Below are 23,986 nucleotides of genomic sequence, written 5' to 3'. Positions count from 1 at the left end.
ATTTCCGCGGTGTATTTACACGTCATGATCCACAATGGTGTCACCACTCGTGCAGCAGTCTCGGGGAAGAGGCTTGCCTGAACACAGCATTCATTCCCCTGTGTGGCCGCTTGTTTATTTTTGGAGGCTGCATCCGGGTTTGCACCTGTTGAATTGGAGCCAATCGGCATCGGATAATAATAATGTCAGGATTGTTCCTGGCAGCGCCAGTGTGGATTGCACGAAGGGCGAATGATCCCTTTAAAAGGTTCACATCCTCCCGCCGTAGTGATTTGAGAGGGTTGAGAAACAGCGGATTCTGGATGGAGGACATTGAATGGCTCTCCTTCCTGTGTGTGTGGGATCTTGCCGTGCTGCCGGGTGAGGGTGTGGTGCTGCTCAGAGATACAGAAGCAGCGACAAGCGGGCAGCTGGGACTGAAGGAAGCAGCGCTGGACACTGCAGCAAGCTCTGTCTCAGTGAAGACAGGGGAAGCTGAGACTTGCTGAAGTAAAGCCTTCTCCCAGCCCTGCCCCAGTGTGCATGTGGGACTCAGCTCCAATCCAGACAACATCGCCACAGCTCCGTAGTCTTCATTTCCCCCTATTCAACCTCTGGTGGACCTTGGGCAGCCCACCTGACTGCAGCTTCCACACACAAAGTGCTGCATCTATTATTTAAACCTGCTGCCTGATGGAGAGAGCTCCCAGGTGTAAAGCCAGCTCCATTTCATTCCAGCACTCCTGCTGTGGAAATCCGCCCAGACTAACCCGCTCCTGGTTACGAGGTGGGCCCCAGTACGTGTTGGGATGGTCCTGTATTTTAAATCGTGTTTTAATCCTGACTCTCTGTGAAAACAACGAGCGAGCAGAATACTGCTGTCAGTTCTCCGGAAACAGGAGCTGGGTGAGTTCCAGCAGAGACTGGTGACCCTAGGAGACTGTAGGTTGTTCTAAACCCATTAGCCTAATGCTCCCATCTGTTTGCGAGTGGGTGAGCAGAGAGATGTTGGCAGCAGCCAGGCTGGTTGGTTGGTTGGCTGTGGCTCGGTAACCTCCTCTCTCTCTCTCTCTCTCCACGCCCCAGGCGGGGCGCTGTGGGCGTGCTTCCACACTCAGGAAAGGGACTGAGAGGCCGAGCTGAGGATTTCAGTGCGGTTCCAGTGGCTGAGCCCGCTCTGGTCGGAGCTCTGCTGCCTGTCCCCCAGCTCCCTGACTGACTGCCCGCTCTCTGCACACATTCCCGGGACAAGGAGATCCTCATTCACAGACTCCGGCTGAGCGATTGAGAAAAGTGCCTTTCAGCAGGAGCATGTCCGATTCGGATGATATAAGTGAGTTTGGATTCATCGTTGACAGGATCTCCAAAGGTGAGGTAAGTGCTGCTCCTGGGTGTGTGTGTGTGTGTGTCCAGTCTGACCTGTCTCCATATTCTGCTGTCTGAATCCATCCTTATCCCAGTGTGAGTGCTGCAGCCAGCACGGGAGGCTCCGGGTGTTATTGCCAGGCAACAGAGCCGCTCTGACTGCCCTCTCCCACTGTCTGCCTCTCCCCGCCTCACCTGCTGCTTCACACCAGCTGTTGCTGGCGGGGTTGCGCGAAGATATCCATCACACCTATGGATCCCTTTCTAAATCCGCTTCAGTTGGATTGGATGCGGGTGTTGGAGCAGCTTCAGCTGCCGTGTGGAGACGGACAATCCCGAGCTCCCTCCATTCCTCCTCCTTCGCCCCATCCCAGGTCTGAGCAGCCGCTCAATCCGGAACTTGTTCTCTAACTAACTGGAGGCTCAGTCAGATCGGGCCAATCCAAAATAAGGTATTTGTGTTAATACCTACAAGTAGCAGTTTCCAGCGGTTTCCATGGCGACCTTTCCTTCAGCTCAATTGCCTTTCTGTCCAGTTTAGTTGCTACTGGGACCCCGGCTCCCTCCCTTCCGTTTAAAACATGTCGCAGTGACCATACATACTGGACTTTCCCGTTGGTCCATAATTCAATAAGCGGCGTGAACCACGGCCAAAATCTCCACCATGGTTAAAACGCACAAAAGTGCGACTAGTAACTTCCTGAAGTAGTGTGAGGTGAGATATTTGCAGAACTGAGACATAAACGAACACACAGACATACACAGACTCTAACACATATTCACACATAGGCACACACACACAGACTCACACATAGGCACACACACATAGACACAGACTCACACATAGGCACACACTCACACATAGGCACACACACATAGACACACACACACAGACAGTCTCACACATATAGACGCAGCCACATAGACACACACATACACACACACAAGTAGCCACCCACATAAACATATACACACACATAGAGGCACAGACTCGCGCACAGACACACAGGTACACTTAGATACACACACAGGCACACACAAATAGAGTCACACAGACTCTCACACACTTCGGCACGTAGACATACTTAGACACGCACACATAGACACACACACAGACGCACACATAGGTCCACAGGCGCGTAAAGTCACGCATATAGACACTTAAACACACAGACTCACATGTACACACGTAGACACATAAACACGCATGCACAACACATACATGGACTCACACAAAAACATAGACAGGATCCATTTATCTATGTACTGTGTTTCTCATCGGCCAGTGATAAAGATGAGTATTCCTCCAGCAGTCATACACTGCTGTCGTGTGCTCCTTCACAATGTGATAATGGAGTAGATTTTGCAATCTTTTCTTGTTGCCGTGATGTTCAGCACAGAGTGGATCATTTCTCAATGCCTTGTTATTGTTTATGTGGACCAATTTATTGAAAGAAAAACACTTCTCTCCAGTTGAAATATCGATGTGGGTGTAAAAACACCTGTCTGCATTCTGTGAGTTTTCAGAAGTTTTTACTATGTGAGTGTCCGGAGTGTTGTTGAATTGCAGCATTAGGTGTGGATGAGCGTCTCTCCCCTTTTTGCAGGTTCCCATTAAAAACATCGAACGCGAGCTGATCTGCCCATCCTGTAAGGAGCTCTTCACGCACCCTCTGATCCTGCCCTGCCAGCACAGCGTCTGTCACAAGTGCGCCAAAGAGTTGCTGCTGTCCCGGGAGGATGCGTTTGCAGAGCCGGACTCGGAGTTCTCCAACCCGGCCACACCTATCGGCAGCCCCAGGGTCCGCCGCCTCTCCTCGGCCAGTGTCGAGAGGATCGACAGGCTCACTAGGACGGGTAGGTGTCATTTCCCGCCACTACCGACAGCGACAGCTTCTGCCACTGAGAAACACTTGTGTTTAATTTGTGCAATGATAGTGCCCCTTCTGGACTGTTTCCTGTGGGGTTTGATGGTCGAGGATGTAAATGTATTTGACGAAAGGTTACCGACCTGAAACTCTCTTTAGTCTGACCTGTTGAGTATTTCCAGTATTTTCTGTTTTTATTTCAGATTTCCAGCTTCGGCGACTAGGGGCTTTTCACAGTAACTTGATTGAAGCCTACTTGTGACAATAAGCGATTATTATTATTACAGTATTTTATTTTGCCAAGATTACACACGGAGCCTCGATCTAAATCCAACACTTCAGGGAGAATGTACTGGGTGGGGGGCAGCACAGATTCACCAGAATGATATAAGATCTGAAAGGGTTAAATTCTAAGAACGGGTTGAATAGACGAGACCTATATTCCCTTGGATATTGAATTCTGAGGGGGGATTTGAGGTGTTTAAAATGATTACAGGGCTTGATAGAGTTAATCGAGATAAATTATTTCCTCTGGTAAGGGAATCCAGAACCGGGGGGCATAATCCTAAATTAGAACAAAGTATTTTGGGGTGAAGTCAGGAGACATTTCTTCACACAAGGCAGTGGAAATCTGAAATTCTTTGACCCCCTAATCTGTTGAGGGTAGTAATTGGAAATTTCCAATCTGAGATGGACATATTTTTGCTGAATAAAGATATGAAGTGATGGAACTCATGCAAGTAAATGGAGTTAAGATACAGGTGAACCATGATCTAATTGATGGGTGGAACAGGCTCAGCCAGATAAAGGAAAACGGGAACAAACATTGACCAATGTTCCTGGAAGGCAACGGTATGAGACCGTGGAAAAGTATGTCTCCAGGGAGGTGTCAAGCCCCAGGTTTAAATAGAACGCTCCAGTCGGTTGGAGCTCCCAGAAACTTTGCAAACTTAATCCCAGTCAGATTTAACATGTTTTGAGAAAACAGATAGTTCCACTGTGGTCACAAAATACATTTTTTTAAAAATACTCTTTGGGAGCAGAGCTCTGCAAAAGTCTACAAATACAACAGGGATCCCTCTTTGGGCCACGGATCCTGTTTCTCTGCCTGCAGCATAACTCTGGTATTGTTAGTTGCAAATAGCACTCTGCAGCTATCGGTTTCGGACCAGAAGTGCGCACAGTGGGGTGGTTGGATTCTCCAGTTCCTAAGCCATTTGGCAATAGGATTTCCCATTGAAACCACCCCATGCCACCGGGAAACCTGTGGGACCGGGGTGCGCTTCCGGCGGGAAAATGAATCGCAACAGCCGGAGAATTCCGGACTGTATAATCACCCCCTGAATGTAACAATACTGTTTGGCAGGCCATTTTAGTGCTTTTGGTTTCAGCAAATATTGGCTGTTAATGAATCAATGAAGGTTCCAAACAAAACTGTCCTGCTAAATGTCAGAAGTTTTTCTGATTCTTCAGCTTAATTTAAAAAAATAGTTACCTAAAATATTAGTGCGATTATGAGACATTACACTTGATTAGGTCATGGGACAGATTTTGGCAAATGAGTGCCCCTGCCACAAAGCTTTGCATGGTATGAGTGCATATCGAGAATTTCATTGAAGGGATCAGTTCAAAACATCCCATGTGATTTGTTTTGTCCCTGAGATGGTCTTACGTTGTTTGTCTTGACAGCCACTGCAGTTTAACCATAGCTCAGTTCATGAAGTAACATAGGAGCATTTTAAGCATCTTTATATTTGAATGTTAGCAGACGGCGTTTGTCTTGTCAGCTGTCATCTGGTATTAATATTTATCAGGCATTTGGAGGGCTGGACAGGAAGCTCTGCACTTCTGTGTGGCAGAGAGTTCTGTGGTATGTGGGCTGCGAACAACACAGCATTTGGAGTTACCAACCTGGCATTTGTTTATCTCCATACTGGTCTCGGAGCGCCCCAACACCCTAACTGGTAGCAGTTATGTCACTGGACTAGTAATGCAGAATCTGGATCTAATAATCTGGAGAAGATGACTTACAATCCCACCATGAAGGTTTGAGAATTTTGAATTCAGTTTAAAAATGTGAAAATAAAAAGCTGGTGTCAGTAAGAGTGAGCATAAAGCTGTCAGATGCTAATTAAAATCCAGCTATTGCCCTTTGGGGAAAGAAATCTGCCCTCTTTACCTGGCCTGACCTAAATGTAATTCTAGTCCCAGACCGTAACTGCCCTCTGAAATGTGTCTAATAAGCCATTCTGTAGATCCAAACTGCAAATGATGGTCTTGTCAGCAATGTGGACATCCAGAGAATGAAGAAAAGTCATGCAGTAATGAATTTAACATTTACTCCTGGCTGACTTATGCATTAGAGTGCAACAAGTTTCCCCATAAATCTTGCCTGTAGTTGAATGAAATCCCACTAATTAAAATATGTTTGAAAATCAGACCAAGATCGACCCCAGTTCATCCATCAAGAAAATAAACTATATCCCCTCATCGTAACATTGAGCTATTTTTTTCTTCAATGAATTTTATCTCTGCTCCCATACCAATAACCAGGATGGAGCACACAGTTAGCTCTACAGTATTGTCATGTCAGTGATAGACTGTGGATAGAATTTTCATCTTGAGGTGAAGGTGAGTTTGAAGACATGAGTAGAGATCGGTAGAGGGACAGGTAGTATTGAGGAAGCAAGGGGACTGCAGAAGGACTTGGACAAGTCAGGAGAGTGGGCAATGAAGTGACAAATGAAATACAATGTGGAAAAGTGTGAGGTTTTGCACTTTGGAAGGAGGAATTTAGGCATAGACTATTTTCTAAATGGGGAAATGCTTCGGAAAGCAGAAGCACAAAGGGACTTGGGAGTCCTTGTTCACGATTTTCTGAAGGTTAATGTGCAGGTTCAGTGCAGTTAAAAAGGCAAATGCAATGTTAGCATTCATGTCAAGAGGGCTAGAATACAAGACCAGGGATGTACTTCTGAGGCTGTATAAGGCTCTGGTCAGACCCCATTTGGAGTATTGTGAGCAGTTTTGGGCCCCATATCTAAGGAAGGATGTGCTGGCCTTGGGAAGAGTCCAGAGGAGGTTCGCAAGAATGATCCCTGGAATGAAGAACTTGTCGTATGAGGAACATTTGAGGACTCTGGCTCTGTACTCGTTGGAGTTTAGAAGGATGAGAGGGGATCTTATTGAAACTTACAAGATACTGTGAGGTCTGGATAGAGTGGACGTGGAGAGGATGTTTCCACTTGTAGGAAAAACTAGAACTGGAGGACACCATCTCAGACTAAAGGGACGATCCTTTAAAACAGAGGTGAGGAGGAATTTCTTCAGCCAGAGGGTGGTGAATCTGTGGAACTCTTTGCGGCAGAAGGCTGTGGAGGCCAATTCACTGAGTGTCTTTAAGACAGAGATAGATAGGTTTTTGATTAATAAGGGGATCAGGGGTTATGGGGAGAAGGCAGGAGAATGGGGATGAGAAAATATCAGCCATGATTGAATGGCGGAGCAGACTCGATGGGCTGAATGGCCTAATTCAGCTCCAATGTCTTATGTTCTTATGGAGTGCCAGCAATTTCTTACTCCCAGCTGCCGTGCTGATCTGCTGCCTTGTTTCTGCCCCCGGCCTATTATCAGGGAGCAGGCTTCTTGGGGTGATGATCCCCACCCACTAAATAGCAGGTGCCAGCCAAATTAGTCCAATTAAAGTGCCACTTGAGTGCATTCCTCTCATGCCTTCTGGATTTTCGAGAGAATGGTTGAGTCCCCATTCATGTGGCTGTAGCCTGTAGCTTGAATGGTGGCAGCCTCCCTGAAGTCGGCTGTGGTAAGAGAGCCAGAGGCACATACTGCAAAGTAGACTAATATGGATCTACTGGACTGTGACTGTCATAGCCAGTGCTGCCGCCATCTTGTGGACTCTGTGGAGGGCTCCTTCTCCTTATGATGATCTGGCAGCTGTGCCCAGAATTTATTTTATGTAATTTACAAAACTCCAGAGGATAACTGCATCTTGTGGATGATCGCTCTCACATTTCGCCACCTACAGCAGTAGTGGCCAACTCTCCTGGTCCAACTGTTATATCCCCAGAGCCTCAGGCCCACTAACTGGTCTTTCTAGCTTTCGTATTTCTTAATTGGGTCGGGCTTCAGGAGTGAACCTCAAAGTTCTCCCCCAAGGCCCTGCCATGGCCACTCCTGGGTTCCGGACCTGGAACTCTTCACTGTCACAGGATTAGAATAGTAGAATTAAAATTCAGCATTCGCTGTTTCCCTGTTATTTAGTTTTTAAACTTTTAACTGTAAAACTAGGATCAAATGCATTTGAGGAAAAGAATGTGCGTCAGTTTTGAAAGGGTAAGCACACATGGATACCTGACAGTAGAATTTTCAGAGCAGTCTGCTGCAAGAACTGATCCTGCCTGAAACTGCCCTGAAGAAATGATATCATCCCTTCAAAGTGCTTGAAGGTAGGCGTGAGTTCTGTAGGGCAATGATCCAAATAAATGAGACATTAAGGGAATGCATCACTCATCTAATTATCCATTACACCACAACCCACATTATAACTCCTACATTATAAAATGAGAGACCTTCTTGAGTAGGATTTTAATGGAACCATTTTGTCTTCTACAAAATAACAATGTTTTCCCCTTGTGGTCAACACAACTCAATTTCTTTATTCATTCATGGGATGTGAAGCATCACTGACAAGGCCATCATTTGTTACCTATCCCTAATTGTCCCTGAAAATCAACTGATTTATATGTAGAAAGGAGATTATCCCATTAACCAGCATAAACCTAGATTTGGGACTAAACTAACTAATTTGGAAGGTATGTAGCAGTGATTTTGTGTACAGCTCACCTTGATGGTTTGGTTTAAAGTTCATGTGTCTGAAAAGGTTAAGACTATTAGATTAATATTAAATTGACTTGTTAAACATTGGCTGGCATGGATTTCAAATGAAATTCTAATTAAATCGAATCCAGGCAAAACTCATAAAGGACTTTTCATTATGTAAGGAAAAAATATTTATTCTGTAATTTACCAATGCAACATCACATGTGTCAGAATAATAATGATCCTTACTGCTCATTTATATTCCAACCTTCAGATGTAGCTCTGTAATATAAAGATCAGAACATCAAGGTTTCTGGAAGCATAAACCACGGGCAAAATTCTCCCCCAATGGCGGGATGTCTGCCGACTGGCGCCAAAGACGGCGACAATCAGACGGGCATCGCGCCGGCCCAAAGGTGCGGAATGCTCCGCATCTTTGGCGGCCTAGCCCCAACATTGAGGGGCTAGGCCGATGCCGGAGGGATTTCCGCCCCGCCAGCTGGCGGAAATGGCGTTTGTTGCCCCGCCAGCTGGCGCGGAAATGCGGCGCATGCGCGGGAGCGTCAGCGGCCGCTGTCAGTTTCCCACGCATGCGCAGTGGGGAGAGTCTCTTCCGCCTCCGCCATGGTGGAGGCCGTAGCGGAGGCGGAAGGGAAAGAGTGCCCCCACGGCACAGGCCCGCCCGCGGATCGGTAGGCCACCGTGGGGGCACCCCCCGGGGTCAGATCGCCCCGTGCCCCCCCCCCCCCCCCCCAGGACCCCGGAGCCCGCCCACGCTGCCTGGTCCCGCCGGTAAATACCAGGTTTGATTTACGTCGGCGGGACAGGCAATTCCTGGGCGGGACTTCGGCCCATCCGGGCCGGAGAATCCAGCGGGGGGTCCCGCCAACCGGTGCGGCCCGATTCCCGCCCCCGCCCAATCTCCCGTACCGGAGACTTCGGCTGGGGCGGGGGCGGGATTTACGGCGGCCAACGGCCATTCTCCACCTGGCACTGTCAGTCCTGGAGGCCCTCTCTGGTCTCGACCAGGGTCTGCATGCTCCAGGCCAAGGAGTACAGGGAGTGGACCATTTCAATCTGGATCTGGGCAATGCCACCGACGTTCCCAGCCATGGTCTGCTGTGACTGGGCCACGCTCAGAAGGGCCGCTATGATGTCTAGGTGGCTCTGGCACATGGACAGCATGGTAGCACAGTGGTGAGCACTGTTGTTTCACAGCGCCAGGACCCGGGTTTGATTCCCGGCTTGAGTCACTGTCTGTGTGGAGTCGCAACGTTCTCCCTGTGTCTGCATGGGTTTCCTCTGGGTGCTCCGGTTTCCTCCCACAAGTCCCGAAAGCCGTGCTTGTTAGGTGAATTGGACATTCTGAATTCTCCCTCCGTGTACCCGAACAGGCGCTGTAGTGTGGCGACGAGGAGATTTTCACAGTAACTTCATTGCAGTGTTAATGTAAGCCTACTTGTGACACTAATAAAGATTATTATTATTAATATGGTTGCCTGTGAGAGGGCATCCCTGTCCTGGGCCTTGGCCAGCCCCTGCACAGAATGCCCAGGCCTTGGACATGCTGATCCATAGCCAAAACCGTCAGCCCCAATGCCTCCACCGCAGACGCCACCCATGCGGTGTTTGCACGGGTGGCACGCATGGTCGGCACCATCTCCTGCTGCTGCACGTGGTTGGACTCCTCCACCTGCGCAAGTAGGTACTGGATGCTCGCCAACAACCCCTTATGTAGTCCCTGGCTCTGCAACTGCATCTCCACAATCGATGGGACTGTCCGTTTCAGAAGCCGGAGACCCACCTGGAGGGCAGCTAGTTCCTGGGGTAGGCCTGCCCCCCCAACCGTCTGCCCCCTCGGGTGATACTACCTCCACCGGCTGTACCGGGTCAGCTGTGTGGTGCGCAACAGAGAGTGTGCCAGGAGCCTCTTCTCTAAAGTGCTCAACTGAGGTGAGTGTCTCTGGGATGCTGAAGGGTGTTGGAAACAGCTGTGACAGGAAATCTGTGACATCCTCCGACTCGAACTCCGGGATCACCAGTTGGACCCGCTCCATCTCCAGCAGCCCTGCAAGACACCAGAGAAGACGCATGATTAGACCGCGGGCCGGTGGATTGTGGGGGTGAACATAAGAACATAAGAACTAGGAGCAGGAGTAGGCCACCTGGCCCCTCGAGCCTGCTCCACCATTCAATGAGATCATGGCTGATCTTTTGTGGACTCAGCTCCACTTTCCGGCCTGAACACCATAACCCTTAATCCCTTAATTCTTCAAAAAACTATCTATCTTTATCTTAAAAACATTTAATGAAGGAGCCTCTACTGCTTCACTGGGCAAGGAATTCCATAGATTCACAACCCTTTGGGTGAAGAAGTTCCTCCTAAACTCAGTCCTAAATCTACTTCCCCTTATTTTGAGGCTATGCCCCCTAGTTCTGCTTTCACCCGCCAGTGGAAACAACCTGCCCGCATCTATCCTAGCTATTCCCTTCATAATCTTATATGTTTCTATAAGATCTCCCCTCATCCTTCTAAATTCCAACGAGTACAGTCCCAGTCTACTCAGCCTCTCCTCGTAATCCAACCCCTTCAGCTCTGGGATTAATCTAGTGAATCTCCTCTGCACACCCTCCAGTGCCAGTACGTCCTTTCTCAAGTAAAGAGACCAAAACTGAACACAATACTCCAGGTGTGGCCTCACTAACACCTTATACAATTGCAGCATAACCTCCCTAGTCTTAAACTCCATCCCTCTAGCAATGAAGGACAACATTCCATTTGCCTTCTTAATCACGTGTTGCACCTGTAAACCAACTTTTTGCGACTCATGCACTAGCACACCCAGGTCTCTCTGCACAGCAGCATGTTTTAATATTTTATCATTTAAATAATTATCCCTTTTGCTGTTATTCCTACCAAGATGGATCATCTCACATTTGTCAACACTGTATTCCATCTGCCAGATCCTAGCCCATTCACTTAGCCTATCCAAATCCCTCTGCAGACTTCCAGTATCCTCTGCACTTTTTGCTTTACCACTTATCTTAGTGTCATCTGCAAACTTGGACACATTGCTCTTGGTCCCCAACTCCAAATCATCTATGTAAATTGTGAACAGTTGTGGGCCCAACACTGATCCCTGAGGGACACCACTAGCTACTGATTGCCAACCAGAGAAACACCCATTAATCCCCACTCTTTGCTTTCTATTAATTAACCAATCCTCTATCCATGCTACTACTTTCCCCTTAATGCCATGCATCTTTATCTTATGCAGTAACCTTTTGTGTGGCACCTTGTCAAAGGCTATATGGAAATCCAGATAAACCACATCCATTGGCTCCCCGTTATCTACCACACTGTTAATGTCCTCAAAAAATTCCACTAAATTAGTTAGGCACGATCTACCCTTTATGAACCCATGCTGCACCTGCCCAATGGGACAATTTCCATCCAGATGCCTCGCTATTTCTTCCTTGATGATAGATTCCAGCATCTTCCCTACTACCAAAGTTAAGCTCACTGGCCTATAATTACCCGCTTTCTGCCTACCTCCTTTTTTAACCAGTGGTGTCACGTTTGCTAATTTCCAATCCGCCGGGACCACCCCACAGTCTAGTGAATTTTGGTAAATTATCACTAGTGCATTTGCAATTTCCCTAGCCATCTCTTTTAGCACTCTGGGATGCATTCCATCAGGTCCCGGAGACTTGTTTACCTTTAGCCCCATTAGCTTGCCCATCACTACCTCCTTGGTGATAACAATCCTCTCAAGGTCCTCACCTGTCATAGCCTCATTTCCTTCCATCAGTCACTGGCATGTTATTTGTGTCTTCCACTGTGAAGACCGACCCAAAAAACCTGTTCAGTTCCTCAGCCATTTCCTCATCTCCCATTATTAAATCTCCCTTCTCATCCTCTAAAGGACCAACATTTACCTTAGCCACTCTTTCTTGTTTTATATATTTGTAGAAACTTTTACTGTCTGTTTTTATATTCTGAGCAAGTTTACTCTCATAATCTATCTTACTCTTCTTTGTAGCTTTTTTAGTAGCTTTCTGTTGCCCCCTAAAGATTTCCCAGTCCTCTAGTCTCCCACTGATCTTTGCTACTTTGTATGTTTTTTCCTTCAATTTGATACTCTCCCTTATTTCCTGAGATATCCACGGTCGATTTTCCCTCTTTTTACCGTCCTTCCTTTTTGTTGGTATAAACCTTTGCTGAGCACTGTGAAAAATCACTTGGAAGGTTCTCCACTGTTCCTCAACTGTTTCACCATAAAGTCTTTGCTCCCAGTCTACCTTAGCTAGTTCTTCTCTCATCCCATTGTAATCTCCTTTGTTTAAGCACAAAACACTAGTGCTTGATTTTACCTTCTCACCCTCCATCTGTATTTTAAATTCCACCATATTGTGATCGCTCCTTCCGAGAGGATCCCTAACTATGAGATCCTGAATCAATCCTGTCTCATTACACAGGACCAGATCTAGGACCGCTTGTTCCCTCATAGGTTCCATTACATACTGTTCTAGGAAACTATCGCGGATACATTCTATAAACTCCTCCTTGAGGCTGCCTTGACCGACCTGGTTAAACCAATCGACATGTAGATTAAAATCCCCCATGATAACTGCTGTACCATTTCTACATGCATCAGTTATTTCTTTGTTTATTGCCTGCCCCACCATAATGTTACTATTTGGTGGCCTATAGGCTACTCCTATCAGTGACTTTTTCGCCTTACTATTCCTGATTTCCACCCAAATGGATTCAACCTTATCCTCCATAGCACCGATGTCATCCCTTACTGTTGCCCGGATGTCATCCTTAAATAACAGAGCTACACCACCTCCCTTACCATCCACTCTGTCCTTCCGAATAGTTTGATACCCTCGGATATTTAACTCCCAGTCGTGACCATCCTTTAACCATGTTTCAGTAATGGCCACTAAATCATAGTCATTCACGATGATTTGCGCCATCAACTCATTTACCTTATTCCGAATATGACGAGCATTCAGGTAAAGTACACTTATGTTGGCTTTTATATCTGTTCTGAATCTTAACACCTCGATCAGTAATGGGGATGGTGGGGTGAGGGGGTGGGGTTGGGGTAGGGTGAGGGGGTGGGGGTGGTGTAGGCTGAGGGTGGTGTAGGGTGAGGGTGGTGTGGCGATGTTAGTTGGGGGTGGGGTTGACACATGTGTCATGGAGACCTGCAACTAAGCAGGGTCTCACTTCCTTTCCCCCGGCCGAACCCTACCTCGGTGACCTCCCTTTCCTCCGGGCATCCAACCACATCCAGGGCATTCTGTTCTGCCATGGATCGGGGCCGCAGGTCTGGTGGTCTCCCTCCTTTCTTCTCCCGCTCCCGGCGGTTGTGGGCATCCTTCTCTTGTCGGGGGGAGGGGGAGCAGGGGCCGGGGTGGGGGGGGGGCAAACAGAAACTCCTCCAATGCCAGCATTAACATTCTTCAGAAAGGTACAGCAAAGTTAGAAACAGGATTAAATCTCCTCTGCCTTATCCAAGCAGCCAACCTTTATCCAACATGGTGATGGAGTGGTTAGCACTGCTACCTCATGGCGCCAAGGAACTGGGTTCAATGCCAGCCTTGGGTGACTGTCTGTGTGGAGTTTGCACGTTCTCCCCGTGTCTGCATGGGTTTCCTCCGGGTGTTCCGGTTTCATCCCACGTCCAAAGATGTGCAGGTTAGATGGATTGGCCGTGATAAATTGCCCCTTAGTGTCCAAAGGTGTACAGGTAAGGTTGGGTCCCAGGGACAGGTTGGGGGAGTGGGCCTAGGTAGGGTGGTCTTTCTGAAGGTCGGTGCAGACTTGATGTGCTGAATGGTCTTCTTTTCCACTGTAGGGATTCTATGGAACTATGGAAGAACTCAACTGCACAAGTGTGACCTTTATGATTTTGCACATTCACTAACTCAACATCAATTAGTAATAGTATAATTACTTATGCAGACCGGAAAGGGTTTCTAGTTTAGCAGATTTGCGAGTGTGTGTGTAGCAGTTATTATTCAATCAGATATAGCTATTTTTCTATTTCATGAGCTTTAAATTTGTTTGTCAAGTGGCAATTATACACGTATAAACTTGAACGTTGAATGTTCACAGCTTAGGTAGTTTTGGTGGGGTATCACAGCCAAGAGCAATTCAAACCTCACAAGATGTCCACACTTGCACTTTCCAGCAGGCATCAGACAGTAATTAGGAAGGGGAACACTGGCTGTTTTTATGGCCATTCCAGCCAGAAGCCACTATAACCAAGATGTCTGCATTTCATCAAATTAGATTATTATAGGATAATCCATATCCAACGCAGCTATAATTGAGAATTTAAAAACTCTCAAAACCCAAACTGAATTATACACCATTGCATCCTTCCAAAGAAAGAATTAAAAGAATAAAAATGCAATCAATCCAGCCATTACTTAATCCCTATGTAATCTGAGTCTATTTGCAGCAATACCGTGGTATATTGAACATGTACAAAATATATGGTACAGGACACATCATTTTACTGAAATGTTTCAAGTAAGTTAATGTGTATGAAAGTAAGCAACGGTCTTTGAAAACGGAAGATGACAGCGTTCAGAAAATTGTAACTCTTTTTCCACAGAATATTGTGCTGCAAAGTATATAATGTAGATCTATATATAAATATTATTGTACACAGCACTGTATATGTCATTCTAAGCACAGACCCATACTAACCATCTTCTATCCTTTTAAAAATATATATTTTTATTCTCCTTTTTCACATTTTCATCCAAATTTACACCCACCAACAATCAACAGTAACAAATACAATGTCAATCCCCTGGCCAACAATTTCTTCCTCCCACCAACCCCCAACATTTTAAATACAAACATCAAAGAAAAGGATTCCGGAATCCACCATCCACCTATACATAGTCACCAACAACATACACAGTCCAACCCCCCCACAATGTTCGATGTCATCCAATTCTTGAAAGTGCATAATGAACAAAGCCTATGATTTGTAGAGCCCTCCCATCCTTCCCCTCAAGTCAAACTTCACCTTCTCGAGTGTTTAAAACCTCCCAACAGAGCCCCCCGCCATGCCAGGGCACGGGATGGAGAAACTGACCTCCATCCCAACAGGATCCGCCTTCGGGTGATCAGCGAGGCGAAGGCGAGAACATCTGCCTCCGTACCCGCTTCCAACCCTGACCGACCCGATACCCCGAATATGGCCTCCAGAGGACCCGGCTCAAGCCTCAAATGTACCACCTTCGAAATTACCTTGAAAACCTCCCTTCAATACCCCTCCAGCTTTGAAACCATCTTCTATCCTAACCCAGCGGCGTAAGTAGAGCTTCCAAGTGATAAGTAACAGATTTCTCCGCACCTTTAGGGGCCAAGCACTCACCTTGAGTGGCCAGGCCCGTGCCTGAGTGGTTGGCGTGCCACCAGCCGGTGAGAAAGGCCTTTGGCGCCACGCCAGCCGGGGCCGAAAGGACTTCGCTGGCCGGTGGAAGTCCGTGCATGTGCAGGAGCGTCACTGGCTGCTAACTGCGCGCCGGGGGGGGGGGGGGGGGGGGGGGGGGGTCTCTTCTGCGTCGGCCATGGTGAAGGCTGTGGCCGAGGCGGAGGGAAAAGAGTGCCCCCACGGCACAGGCCTACCCGCGGATCGGTGGGCCCTGATCGCGGGCCAGGCCACGGTGGGGCACCCCCCGAGAGCCAGATCGCCCCGCGCCCCCCCAAGGCCCCGGAGCCCGCCCGCATAGCCTGGTCCCACCGGTAAGAGAGGTGGTTTGATTCTCGCCGGAGGGACCGCCATTCCAGCAGTGGGACTTTGGCCCATTGCGGGCCGGAGAGTCGCCGGGGGGGGGGGGGGGGTTGGGGGGCTCGCCGACCGGCGCGGCGTGATTCCCGCCCCCACTGAATATCCCGTGCCGGAGAATTCGGCAACCGGCGGGGGCGGGATTCACACCAGCCCCCGGCGATTCTCCGACCCGGCGGGGGGTCGGAGAATCCCGCCCCTGCTTTCCATTTAGATAATTTGCCTTTCTATTTCCAAAATGGAAAACCTCATACTTATCTACATTTAAAAACAAATAAATTTAGAGTACCCAATTATTTTGTTTTTCCAATTAAGGAGCAACTTAGCATGGCCAATCCACCTAACCTGCATATCTTTTGAGTTGTGGGGGTGAAACATGCGCAGAAACGACGAGAATGTGCAAACTCCACGCAGATAGTGACCCAGGGCTGGAATTCAAACCCGGGTACTCAGCACCGTAGTCCCAGTGCTATCCACTGCGCCACCGTGCTGCCCTACTTATCTACATTAAACTCCATCTGCCAAATTTTTGCCCGAGCTCCTAGCCTCTCTATATCCGTCTGTAAAATCTTTATTTCCTCTTCATTGCCTGCTTTCCCACCTACTTTAATACCATCCACAAATTTTGCTACGTTCCACGCTGTCCCTACTTGCAGATCATTTATATGAGGTTAGCTTTCAATTCCAGATTTTCTGAATTGAATTTGAATTCCAACAGCAGCCATGGTAGAATTTGTACCGATGAACAGCCTCTGTATTACTAGTTCAGTGATATTACTGCTATGCAACCATCTAATGTAACCCCCCCCCCCCCCCCCCCCCCCCCCCCCCCAACCCCCTAATATATCATTGCATCTTGTGAGTGTAACTATGTACGTCACTCCTATCCAGGAACAGGACATTACACTTCATTTTTTAACCTTCCTGTTTACAGCAACAGTTCCATGTGCAAGTCCTGAGCACCAGAACTGTCATAATTTGTTCAAAGAATGTAATCAATGTTTATTTGTGATAACTTGTATATCAGTAGTACTACTTAATTGGAGAACAGAAAGCTGAGTATCGCGCATGAGAGAAGGAGGGCTAGGAAGGGAGCTGAGAAATTAACACGGCCAAGGGTTTTGAGGAAGTCTTTGAAAGCAGTGGCAAAAGGAAATAGCGAGATATACTTTGTGAGAATTCCAGATCATGGGGCACAGTAGCTTGAAGTTCATGGTGGAATGGAGTGCAGAGGACAAGAAATTACCTGATATTGGAGGAGCAGAGAACATTTGTCACAAGCACAACCAATAAGGCACAGTGGGATTATACAGCTGAATTGTAAAGAGTGAGATTGTCAAGATATTTCCCAATCCCAAAAGGCAAGGGCTTACTGTTTATTTAAAGTGATTGTCTAAACATTGGCTATCATCAGAGTTGTTTAAATAATAAACCCTTTAAAAAAAAAAAGCACACAATTTATGCTAAATGAAAGATGGTTGCACAGTTAGCACTAGTTTGTCAAGAATGTTTTTCTGAACGTATTTATGGATGAAAAAGAGTGGAGGTGGGGTGGCACTTATGTTTTAGACATAACGAATACACAGAGGTTTTTACAGGAATTCATGATGACAGGAGTCACTATCAGTTTTAGAAAGGGGTCTTGTGGTTTGTTAACTGAAACTAGTACCATACCAATCAGCAATTTTTCAGTTTTGATCTTCAGCCTTTGCTAATCTCATATGGGTGACAATAGTGTTGATTAATTTGTTCTCAGTATCCCTAGATAAGAGAGAAAATAATCACCCAGGGTCCCAATTTCTGACCATTGTCTGGCGATTCTGCTGGAAAAGGTGTTACTGGGACAATAGGTGCAGAAGTCACAGGGTAGTAGTCATGGGTGACTTTAACTTCCCAAACATTGAGTGGAAACTCTTTCGATCAAATAGTTTGGATGGGGTGGTGTTTGTGCAGTGTGTCCAGGAAGCTTTTCTAACACAGTATGTAGATTGTCCGACCAGAGGAGGGGCAATATTGGATTTAGTACTTGGTAATGAACCAGGGCAAGTGATAGATTTGTTAGTGGGGGAGCATTTTGGAGATAGTGACCACAATTCTGTGACTTTCACTTTAGTAATGGAGAGGGATAGGTGCGTGCAACAGGGCAAGGTTTACAATTGGGGGAAGGGTAAATACGATGTTGTCAGACAAGAATTGAAGTGCATAAGTTGGGAACATAGGCTGTCAGGGAAGGACACAAGTGAAATGTGGAACTTGTTCAAGGAACAGGTACTACGTGTCCTTGATATGTGTGTCCCTGGCAGGCAGGGAAGAGATGGTCGAGTGAGGGAACCATGGTTGACGAGAGGTTGAATGTCTTGTTAAGAGGAAAAAGGAGACTTATGTAAGGCTGAGGAAAAAGGTTCAGACAGGGCGTTGGAGGGATACAAGATAGCCAGGAGGGAACTGAAGAAAGGGATTAGGAGTGCTAAGAGAGGGCATGAACAATCTTTGGCGGGTAGGATCAAGGAAAACCCCAAGGCCTTTTACACATATGTGAGAAATCTGAGAATGACTAGAGCGAGGGTAGGTCCGATCAAGGACAGTAGCGGGAGATTGTGTATGGAGTCTGAAGAGATAGGAGAGGTCTTGAACGAGTACTTTTCTTCTGTATTTACAAATGAGAGGGGCCATATTGTTGGAGAGGACAGTGTGAAACAGACTGGTAAGCTCGAGGAAATACTTGTTAGGAAGGAAGATGTGTTGGGCATTTGAAAAACTTGAGGATAGACAAGTCCCCCGGGCCTGACTGGATATATCCAAGGATTCTATGGGAAGCAAAAGATGAAATTGCAGAGCCGTTGGCAATGATCTTTTCATCCTCACTGTCAACAGGGGTGGTACCAGGGGATTGGAGAGTGGCGAATGTCGTGCCCCTGTTCAAAAAAGGGAATAGCGATAACCCTGGGAATTACGGGCCAGTTAGTCTTACTTCGGTGGTAGGCAAAGTCATGGAAAGGGTACTGAAGGATAGGATTTCTGAGCATCTGGAAAGACACTGCTTGATTAGGGATAGTCAGCACTGATTTGGGAGGGGTAGGTCTTGCCTTACAAGTCTTATTGAATTCTTTGAGGAGGTGACCAAGCATGTGGATGAAGGTAAAGCAGTGGATGTAGTGTACATGGATTTTAGTAAGGCATTTGATAAGGTTCTCCATGGTAGACTTCTGCAGAAGGTCAGGAGGCATGGGATAGTGGGAAATGTGGCCAGTTGGATAACGAACTGGCCAACCGATAGAAGTCCGAGAGTGGTGGTAGATGACGAATATTCAGCCTGGATCCCAGTTACCTGTGGCGTACCGCAAGGATCAGTTCTGGGTCCTCTGCTGTTTGTGATTTTCATTAATGACTTGGATGAGGGAGTTGAAGGGTGGGTCAGTAAATTTGCAGATGATACGAAGATTGGTGGAGTTGTGGATAGTGAGGAGGGCTGTTGTCAGCTGCAAAGAGACAGATAGGATGCAGAGCTGGGCTGAGAAGTGGCAGATGGAGTTTAACCCTGAAAAGTGTGAGGTTGTCCATTTTGGAAGGACAAATATGAATGCGGAATACAGGGTTTACGGTAGAGTTCTTGGCAATGTGGAGGAGCAGAGAGATCTTGGGGTCTATGTTCATACATCTTTGAAAGTTGCCACTCAAGTGGATAGAGCTGTAAAGAAGGCCTATGGTGTGCTAGCGTTCATTAACAGAGGGATTGAATTTAAGAGCCGAGAGGTGATGATGCAGCTGTACAAAACTTTGGTAAGGCCACATTTGGAGTACTGTGTACAGTTCTGGTCGCCTCATTTGAGGAAGAATGTGGAAGCTTTGGAAAAGGTGCAAAGGAGATTTACAAGGATGTTGCCTGGAATGGAGAGTAGGTCTTACGAGGAAAGGTTGAGGGTGCTAGGCCTTTTCTCATTAGAACGGAGAAGGATGAGGGGCGACTTGATAGAGGTTTATAAGATGATCAGGGGGAATAGATAGAGTAGACAGTCAGAGACTTTTTGCCCGGGTGGAACAAACCATTACAAGGGGACATAAATTTAAGGTGAATGGTGGAAGATATAGGGGGGATGTCAGAGGGTAGGTTCTTTACCCAGAGAGTGGTGGGGGCATGGAATGCACTGCCTGTGGAAGTAGTTGAGTCGGAAACATTAGGGACCTTCAAGCAGCTATTGGATAGGTACATGGATTACGGTTAAAATGATATAGTGTAGATTTATTTGTTCTTAAGGGCAGCACGGTAGCATTGTGGATAGCACAATTGCTTCACAGCTCCAGGGTCCCAGGTTCGATTCCGGCTTGGGTCACTGTCTGTGTGGAGTCTGCACATCCTCCCCGTGTCTGCGTGGGTTTCCTCAGGGTGCTCCGGTTTCCTCCCACAGTCCAAAGATGTGCAGGTTAGGTGGATTGGCCATGATAAATTGCCCTTAGTGTTGGGTGGAGGTGTTGACTATGGGTAGGGTGCTCTTTCCAAGAGCCAGTGCAGACTCAATGGGCCGAATGGCCTCCTTCTGCACTGTAAATTCAATGATAATCTATGATTAATCTAGGACAAAGGTTCGGCACAACATCGTGGGCCGAAGGGCCTGTTCTGTGCTGTATTTTTCTATGTTCTATGAAGGGTATGAGAAGGACAGCATTCTCCGTGTCAGCCCACTCAGAGCATCAGCCCTTGCTTGAGACACTGGAAAGTGTGTGGAAAATGTGGACCTGTATCACAACACGTGGTTTATGCCTTAAATAATGGATGGTGGGAAATTGTTTGCAATTAGTTTATAAAGTTTCCAAAATTGTTACAAAAAGTAATCATTTAATATAAACATTTGTAATATCTTATTGTTCTGTCCATGTGCAAGCCCATTATGAGTATGTTGCTCGATGAATATTTTTATGACTATGTATTAGATGTTTGAAGAAAAGTCTGCATATCCAGACTTGTGTACATTAATTGAATGATGTCAAAATAAGTTGTTATCATAGTTTGTTTACTGGATAAATAGATGCTACAAGTTAGTGTTTTGAATATATTGCCAAGTAAAGGCCTGATAAGAAGTACTGCAGCTTTAAAATATTGTAACCGTGCATTGCTAATGGTTTTCTAATCCATAACTAACCTGATTCTGAAAATTAAATTCTTCTTTTAAAAATATAATAATCTAAGTTGTGTCACATTGTCTCTGAGATGTTGATCAGCCAGTGAAGTATAATAATGTTTCACTACCTATTGCAGCCTGTTGGTATTATAGGATTATTCCTGACTTTTTGTTAATTGATTACAGCTTCACTGCGAAGGTCATTTGGGAGAAAAGGTAGAACCATTCTGTATTTATCGAGGTTCAATGACTCCTAGCTGCAGCTATATTATAATGATTGTCTTTGCAAGACAAGAAAATATTTGATAATATCTATGTTTTAAAGAATTGGCGGTCAAGTTCTAAAGTTAACATAAGGTGGACATAATCACATCATACAGAAATATTTTTTCCCAATAAACTAATTGTTCTAAATTTGGTAATACAGTGGTATTTGGATTATAATTGATGAGCACCATTTAAGGGCTTTTGGGCAGGGATATTTAAATAATCTAAAATTCATTTTTATGCAGTTTCCTCTGGAAGTGGTGATAATATCAAATGAACATGTATTTATTATGGGTCTCAGCATGTTTGAGGTTAGGCATTCACCTCATGATTAAACTAGTTGTCAGTTTGTGGCACATTTAATACTTGTATAATAATGCATGCAATGTTTGGCATATTCATTACTGCACAAGTGGTAAAAGAACCAGACCCTATGTGAACTTTAGCCTAACTTGACCACTACAGATTATTTGTTTCTGGCATTCCGTTCTCTCTCTGTTGCTTGGTTCATTAGTTTGTAACAGTGTGCCTGTCCCATGCCTGCTTGTGTTGTCTGCTACTTTCTGAATGGTGTGCTACATCTCACTGTCTTTTGATTTGGTGTGTTTTATGTGGTTTTTTTGTGTGCCATGCTTTTTGTTTCTTTCTTACTGCCTGATAATACGGCAATATTCAAATCAAGAGTGGGTATAGACACATAAGACAGATTTATGGGTATCCCAATCCTTGTTATTCAAAGGGAGGTCAATGCATTGGAATGGATGTTTGTGGATGCAATTTCATGGGCATGATTTGTGTACATAGCCATAGTCATTCTGAGCCATTCCATCTCCAGGGGATGGATAACCATGAACTCATCGATCTGTCCCACAAGTTGCCCGAAGAAGTTAATAGGTGAATTGTCTGGAGTACTTTCCTGCATCAGCTAGTCAGTCACTGGCTGCACAATGACACTGGGAGAGGTCAGTGAGTAAGTTCTTGAAAGGAAACGGTGTGTGGACATTCGAAGGGAAAGAGATGAAAGATTTCTAAGATCCTAAAATATAATTCAATTTGGAATTAAACTGTTTTCAATGTGACCATTTGCTAAGATGCAATGTATTTATGTTATTCATTATTCATTATGTTACTTTATTAATAGCCATTCAACCTTTTATATTCAAATATTTCTGATGTGAAGTTACTGACCAACATTAATAATCAAGCAGATCCCATGTGCTAATGGATTACTAACCAAGATGTAATTTCTCATAACTCAGCACATTCTAGCTTATGATTTTTGGGCACACTAACTTGTTTTAAAGAGCTAACAATTGTTTGATAAGTTGCAGCCTACTGACACTAACATTTGTGAGTTATTAACAGTGCTATTCTCCTGTGAATTACTAACTCGCTATCTTGTAAATTGTTCACAATGCTATATTCCTGCAAATTACTAACAATGTTTCCGTTCCCTGAATTATTGTTCTATCATGTGGATTACTAATGGTTAATTAACATTCTCAGCCATGTTTTCTAAAAGGGATGGTCAAAAATAAGCAAAGTGGTTCTGCAGGAATTACGAACGGTGTTGTTATGAGGTGTTCATATCCTTCATCTCCTCATTGATTTATTGTTTTAGTCTCACTTTATCTCTCTCTGTCTCTCTCATTTTCTTCCCTCTTTCTCATTTTCTCTCATGATCCACATCCAAAAATTGAAAAAAAGAAAACTGCATGGGCTCAGTGTTTCTCTTCTCCCAATAGAGAAGGGTGATACCTGTAAACATCACAAGGTGGTAATGTGATAGAGGGGCTCAGATAACACTGATCAAGGGATTCATGCAACAATGCAACTATTGTGCAAACCTAATATTAGATTACATTTAAGAAATCAGTTTAGGGTAGTACTTCCCAAAAACAACTAAACTCATATTTAGGGGTTGACTTTAATCCTCCCTACTTGGGGACACTTGAATGTGTGGGTATTAACAAGTAGGAGGCTAGTTATCTACTTTGGCACTGTGCCCTTGTCTACTACTGCTGATTTTAACTTGCAGGTGCGGACACTACGGGCAGGATTCTCAGTTCCTCGACGCTGATTTCATAATCGGCGATCAGGTGGAGAATCCTTTTTTAAGATGGAATCAGGGGCGCACCTGTTTTCATATGCTCCACCCTATCCAAAACGCCGTCATTGAGGGGTATGACGCACGCCATTGGGACGGCTTCAGGACGTTACCTGAAGGCCCTCCCCCTAAGCTCCACCACAGATGGGCCGAGTTTCCGACCACGCGGTTGACTCATGGTCTCAGTGGTTGGGAACCCGGCATGCCGGCTGCGGACTGCGTCCAGCGCTGCCACAGTCGGGCGGGAGCCCTGCTGCTAGGTGGGCTGGCTTCGGCGAGGGCTGGGGGGATTGGTGGCGGGTGGCCCGGGGGTGACGAGAGGGTGTCTAGGGGAGCACTATCTGGCAACTCTGGTCCACGCACGGCCGGCGCCATGTTGTGCAGCACGACTGCTGCAGGTTGTCGCCGCGCGCATGCGCGGCCATGGACCCGGCAATTCTCCAGGCATTTATATCGTGAAGGCCGTGTGTTTTATGTGGTCTGGCTGCTAGCCCCTCACCGGTCGGAGGATCGGTAATGGGGCGCCACTGATGTTTCCCACGTAAAACACCACGGATCCTCCGGATGTAGCCTGGAAATCGGAGAATCCAGCCCCATTTAGGGCAACACGGTAGCACAAGT

General features: G+C 46.2%; 1 protein-coding gene across 4 annotated transcripts in view; it reads left to right on the top strand.

Annotated features, from left to right (window-relative positions):
• Positions 1-229: 229 nt before the first annotated feature.
• Positions 230-23,986, top strand: part of trim36 (tripartite motif containing 36) — a 159,808-nt gene continuing 136,051 nt past the window's right edge. Inside the window, exons 1-3 of one of the 4 annotated variants that reach the window (XM_072516470.1) lie at positions 230-1,353; positions 2,952-3,201; positions 21,178-21,207. In XM_072516470.1, coding sequence (XP_072372571.1) covers positions 1,291-1,353; positions 2,952-3,201; positions 21,178-21,207 — 343 coding nt within the window. In that variant the 5' untranslated portion in view covers positions 230-1,290. The remainder of the gene's footprint in view (positions 1,354-2,951; positions 3,202-21,177; positions 21,208-23,986) is intronic. The other 3 variants (XM_072516471.1, XM_072516472.1, XM_072516473.1) reach the window with 3 other exon arrangements.

The sequence above is a fragment of the Scyliorhinus torazame genome, chromosome 9, assembly GCF_047496885.1.
Source record: "Scyliorhinus torazame isolate Kashiwa2021f chromosome 9, sScyTor2.1, whole genome shotgun sequence".
In the NCBI taxonomy this organism is placed as follows: domain Eukaryota; kingdom Metazoa; phylum Chordata; class Chondrichthyes; order Carcharhiniformes; family Scyliorhinidae; genus Scyliorhinus; species Scyliorhinus torazame.
Note: the sequence above shows the minus strand (reverse complement) of the source record. Positions and strands in the feature narration are given on the sequence as shown.